Below are 6,028 nucleotides of genomic sequence, written 5' to 3' on the forward strand. Positions count from 1 at the left end.
GCGCGGCGGGGGAGCACGGGCTCAGCACGAGTGGGGGCCGTGTCCCCGGCCGCCCTGAGTCGTCACGTGGGGCTGCGGGGCCGAAGCCGGGGCGGGGCGGGGCCGGAAGGCGGGAGCTTCCGGGCGCCGAGCCCCGCCCCCGGCGGCCATTGGCCGGCACCGCCCCGCGCGGCGTAAATGACAGGCGTCCGCGGGGCGGGGCATCGGCACCGCTTCCGCCGGGCCATGGGGCCGCGCGCGCTGCCGCCGCCGCTCCCGCTGCTGCTGCTGCTGCTGTCGGCGCTGCTGTACGGAGCCCAGGGGGCCGCGCCCTTGTCGCAGCGCGCCGCGCAGGCCACGCCGCCGCCGTCGCCCGCCGTGACGAACGCCAGCCAGCCGGGCTCGCCGCACAACGGCACGCACCCGCTGAGCTCGCCGGGCTCGCCGCTGCTGCGCTCCTTCTACGTGCTCACGGGCCTCAGCGGCCTGGCCGCGCTCTACTTCCTCATCCGGGCCTTCAGGTGCGTCGGCGTGCGCGCTGCCGCCCAGGCGCGCTCCTCCCGCGTCACGTGGCGGCTCGCGGCTCCTCCCGCCCTCCGGAGCGGGCGTGGGCGGGGCTCTCCGGGCGTCGTCACGTGGCCGGGCCGGGCGGTCACGTGGGTCGCGGCTCAGGCCTCCGGACGTGGCGGCTGTGCGCCCGTTGCCCGGACGGGGCGCGAGTCGGGGCCCCTGCTCGGCGCCCGGGCCTCCGTGCGCTGGTTCTGTCCGCGCTCCTGCGCTCCGGCCGCCCTCCGCTCCCCACGCTTCTCCTTTCTCTGCGACTTGCCTGCCTTCCGCTCCTCCCGCTTCCGGAGCCCTTTCCCGGCGACCTGTCAACTCGGGCACGCCGTGGGGACCTGCCCTTTTTTGTCTTCCTTGTCCACAGCTGTCCCCGCCATCGGCCGAGATCTCTCTGAGGCTCTTTTGTCTTTTCGCTGCTTTGCCACCTCCCCTTGCGGGGGCGCCCACCGATTGAGCCTGACTTAATCCGCCCCCAGTCCTGGGGGGCGAGGGTCCTACCACCATCCGCATCGTGTAGGTGAGAGGCGGTCATCTCCAGGAGTCAGTTACCTACCCAAGATGTAAGCTGCGGGCAGCCCCCTCAGCGGAACTAAGCTTGTGCCCATCCCCGCCCCTTGTTGGTCACTCTCCAGGTCCTGCTGATTGTCGGAGCTAAAGACTTGAGGAATCTCTGTCGTTCTAACCCTCTCCCATCTCCCGCACCCCCCCCGCCACGGCCCCTGCCCGCCCAGGTCCCTGTGGCTCCCCTGGTCCATCGCCCAGACCTCGGTTAGGCCCCTAACCGCCCTTTGGCATCCTCCCCTGCACTGACCTGCCCGAGGGCCTTTGTTCAACAGCTGGCCAATGTCCCTCCGCATCACTCTGGTGCAAAGTCCAGTCTTCTCCTGATTACACGGCCCGTCGCTCCTGCCTCTCCCATGCCTCCACTGACACTTGTGGATGCAAGCACGCAGGCATCAAATGCTCTTGGACATTGTCCTTCAACGGCTCCCCCCTTCTCTGGCCTGCATGGTGGCTCGGGCCTGAGACCGTCTTCCGTTCGGATGGGCGTCTCTGGCGAACCCTTCTCCCTTTCTGAAACTAAGTCGTCTTGTCAGTAAAATGCGATGATGACAGCCCTTCCTTGACAAAGTCCTGGTGCAGGTGACATGGGCTACAAGTCCCCCATGCAGGACATGTCAAGGGAGGGACCTACTGCCTACAGTGATTGAAATGGGTGACTCCAACTCATAGTGACCCCGTGTGACAGAACCGCTCCATAGGGTTTCCTGGGGTGTAGTATTTATGGAAGTAGATAACCACATTTTCCTCCTGCAGAGTTGCCAGTGGGTTCAAGCTGTCAACCTTTCTTTCAGCAACTGAGTGCTTAACTGTTGCACCACGAGGGCCTGTTGATTGTGATAAGAGCATTTAGTTATCGTAGTAGCTATCACGACACAAACACGCACAATTGGCCCATGAAGGTTTGCAGGGAGTCGTTTGGGGGCCCCAGGAAGGAGGGAAGTGGGAGGGGGTGCCAGCGGCATCTGACAGGTAGGGGGCCTGCGGTGGACATGAGTGGGTCTGGACCCTTTCCAGGTTGAAGAAGCCACAGCGGCGGAGGTATGGCCTCTTGGCCAATGCTGAGGATTCCACAGAGATGGCCTCGCTGGACAGTGATGAGGAGACCGTCTTTGAAACGAGGAACCTGAGATGGTAGGGAAGCCCCTCCCCAAGGGCTGCGGGTGGGCTGGGGTCCTATGGAGGGCAGTCGTGGATGTGGCCAGCAGACAGCAGTGGTTCGGCTCGGAGAGCTGGTTGTGCATCACAGCAGGTGGGTGGTCTCAGGCAGAGCACAGCCCTCTCCTGGCCTCGGTTTCTCTTTAAGACAGGAAGAGGGTTGACACACTGGATTTAGAGAGCTTTCTGAGAGTTCATTGGGACAAGGTTGGTGTATGGGAACGAGAAGGACCTCATCCTCTACTGTAGGTGGGGGAGGGGGCAGGGCAGTTTGGCCTCCACACGCCCCCCAGAGCAACCAGCCCCGGGAATGGCACTCTGGGCAGAGACGCTGAGCCCCAGGAAAAGTGAGCAAGAGGGGGCTGGGGCGCAGAGCCAGGCAGCAGGGCCCGAACAGGGTCCCAGGGTCTCTCAGACCCAGCATGGCTGCTGTGGGGGTGGCAGGCATGGCACAGTCATGACACTCCAAGCTCATCCCCGAGGGTGGGGTCGTCACTATCTGTCATTGTTATCATGGTTATCAGTATCCACCGCTCCTTCTCTTGACCAAGGGGGGTCTGTGGTCTCTGAGGTTGGATTCTAGCCTGCGCGTTTCTTGTTGACATCTCTGTCACCTATTGTGGTTGGGAGACTCCCACCCTCCAGGTGGATGTCAGGAAGGACCTGGGTGGGAGGTGGACCCCAGCTGGGCCGACAGGTTGGGGCAGAGCTCTCCTGCCTCAGCCATCTGCAGGCGAGCCTGGGGCCAAAGGTGCCAAGTCCCTCTCCAACTGCACATCACACCTAACTCCTCACACCTCACCTTGCAGATGCCGCAGCAAGGGAGGCAGCGTTCCAGCAGCCCTGGAGGAAGGACCAGGGGCAGGGCTGGCTCCCATGCCCAGCAGTGCCCGGCCAGCTCTGTGCTGGCTTTGGTGTGGGTGTGATTTGGCGGCAGCCCCGGGAGCACCTTTCAGAGCCTGCCCAACACACCTGAAGCAGCCTCAGCCAGCCCCACCTGAGAGCCTGAGGACCCCTGGGTGGAAGTCACAGGGCTCTGGCAGCCCCCCTGCCCAGACTCTACAGTCGCCTCCGCTGACCGTGACTGTGGCCGCTCCCCTTCCCCACTGGGGTGCAGTAGCCTTGAACTGAGGGCGGTTGGGCAGGTGGGCCTGTGAGGAACACCGGCCAGCTGAGCTGAGGACAATAAAAGTGGTAGCGACCATGGCTGGCCCGACTCCATGCTGTTGCTGGGAGCCAGAGCCAGGTGTCCTGACTGAGCACAGTGGCTGGGGTAAACAGCAGAGCAAAGGCCTGGGGTGGGCCTCAGTTTCCCCATCTGTGGCCAAGCTGGGCTTCCGTGGCCATACCCCCAGCTGTCAGAGGGCCTGTGGGGAACCCACATGGTAGACGGAGTGAGTGGTGGGGGATCTGCCTTACCTGTCTATATGGGGTTTTTCCAGCTGCCTGGGATACCAGTCATCTGTGGGTCTAGAGAGAACTCCTATTTATCCATCGAAGCACCAGTCCAAGGATCCTCCACTATGCCACCTTCAGCCTGGGATTTCCTCAAGGGCTGTGCCTTCTGAGATCGTAGCGTCACCCCACAGCCCCAGGGGCTTGGCTAAAGGAGGCTGGAATTCCTGTGGCTGGAGAATCCCTTGTTTCCCTGTGCTCTTCCCCCATCAGCCCCCATCAACCTCCTGTGGGACCTTTGAGGAATCTGAACCACCATTCTAGGCTAGGCGGCTTGTTTCTCCTGCAAGCCCTGGCCTGCCTGTCATCCCCTTCCCTTGGAAAGTTGGCCCTGGAGAGACGGTGGGGAGGGGCTGGTCTGTAGCCAGAGGTCTCCCCTGGGCAGCCTGAGACATCTTCCCAGGCCAACCGACCAGAGCCCCGGCCACCTCCATGTCATAAAGCAGAGCCGCCACCAGGTGGCAGCCTTGTGCCACCTGCCTTCATTCCCTGACTGCCAGGTCTTGGTGTGGCCTGTGGCCTGTATTCGGCCTGGGGTGGGGGGCATCTGGAGGGGACCCTCGGGGCCGCACCTTGTACAGGTGGGGGAAGGGGTCCAGCCCGGTGCCCCGCTTCTCACCTCTCTGCTGAACAGCACCTTGTCCGCGTGCTGGTCTACCTCAAAGGCCCAGCCAGTCCAACCTGCCAGCCGCCAGGGTGCAGGGAATCCAGCCTGATCCATGTTGGGCAGTCCCCTCTCTCTGCAGCTGGGGCCCTCTGTCCTCAACTGTAGTCTGCCCGGCCAGCCCCCCCTCACGTTTCTCCTGCGTCTCAGCCTCTCCTGTCCCAGCTGCCTTCTCAGCCGTGGCCTCCAGGAAGTTTTCCCCGAATGCTCTTTCAAAGGACTTGCACTTGGGGGCCTGTGCATCCCCCAGGGAAGACTGGCGAAGCAGCCGCCCAGATGCCTCTGCAGTGGGGTCCAGGCCTGAGCCCCAGGGAGGCCTGAGATGGCAGCAGGGAGGGCAGTGCTGGCACTTGGGGAGCCGGTGGCCTTGGGCAGGTTGTCCTATTTCACTCACAGACGTCTCTCTTCGGGACCCTGCATCTCTCCTTGACTCTGAGCCTGTCTGTCTGTCTGTCTCTGACCCACAGGGACAGGCATGAAGACACCATTCCGGCCTCCCACCCTGCTCTCTGCGCCCCTTCCCGCAGCTCTGAGCCTCTCTAGCTTCAAAAGGCACGTTAATTACTCTAATGAGGTCAGGAGAGACTCGGCACATGCCATCCGGCACCGGGAGCACTCTGCCCCAGCGCCCCGCCCGCCCCACCGCCTGTCAGCACCCGGCCCGCAGCCCCCAGCATTAGTGTGGGGTAATTGGCAGCCCGGCCGAGGTTAATGCACTGTGAGCAGGAAGTGGGAGAGGGGCTGTCAGCCAGAGATGAAAGGCCCAGCGTCCCAGCCGGTTCCTGGTCGCGCGCGTGCGCGTGCACGAGTGTGTGTGCGCGCACGCGCGCGCACAGGCGGGGCTGCTAGCACCTTCGCCCCCCCACGCGTGTATGCAGTCGTCAAATACCACCGTGTAGACACAGCAGGGGGTGGGTACGCACGCAGGAGATCCACGTGCGGACAGTGACACGTGGACACGCCCGTGGGACACCAGCCAGCCCCACGCCGTGTCCCCCTGCTGTGAACCCTCAGCCCCCTGGAGGTGGGCGCTCAGTCTTGCCTGGCCCCGGCCCCCGTCCATGCAGCGTGTAAGCGGAGTTCTCCACTGCAGTCTCTGGGCCTGGGTTGGAGTGCCACTTGCACTGACCCTGAGCCTTGGCTTCTCCACCTGGGATGGGGGTGAGAGTGGGCAAAGTGGGGCCCTTGAAGGGGTTGCTTGTGCCTGGCACCTTGGGCTTGGATCCAGTGACCCATGGAGGTGAAAATGTCTTCTTGGGGAGGGTAGGGCCCCTCTGCCAGCTCCAACCCAGCGTCCCCAGTGACATGTCCCACACCCGGCAGGCGGGGAGCTGGGCCCCACCTCCTTGACCCCCACTCTCTCTAGGGAGTGCCTCATTCCACCGCCTGAGTACCCTCTTCCCAGGGGGTCTGAGCCACACCTGCTCCCCAGCAGTCACCCCCAAACAGTGCCACAGCGACCTTGTTCCTAGGATATGTGGTTTCTCTTGAATGTGACCATACCTGGCACCCAGAAGCTTCTAGAGTGGTGGGGTCCAATCCAATGAGACACGCAGTTATTTAATGAACACTAAATAAAAAAAAAAACTTGGGTCCTCCTTCGCTCTGCCCACTTCCAGGGCCCAGGAGCCGCTATGGCTGGTGGCTGCC

At 63.3% G+C, this 6,028-nt stretch overlaps 1 protein-coding gene across 1 annotated transcript; it reads left to right on the forward strand.

The window, feature by feature from the left end:
- Positions 1-205: 205 nt before the first annotated feature.
- Positions 206-3,494, forward strand: FAM174C (family with sequence similarity 174 member C). The gene is made up of 3 exons (XM_049876142.1): positions 206-500; positions 2,119-2,235; positions 3,069-3,494. Coding segments are annotated over exons 1-3 (393 nt in total). The 5' UTR covers positions 206-225; the 3' UTR covers positions 3,070-3,494.
- Positions 3,495-6,028: the final 2,534 nt, after the last annotated feature.

This window comes from Elephas maximus, chromosome 3 (genome assembly GCF_024166365.1).
Source record: "Elephas maximus indicus isolate mEleMax1 chromosome 3, mEleMax1 primary haplotype, whole genome shotgun sequence".
NCBI classification, from domain to species: Eukaryota; Metazoa; Chordata; class Mammalia; order Proboscidea; family Elephantidae; genus Elephas; species Elephas maximus.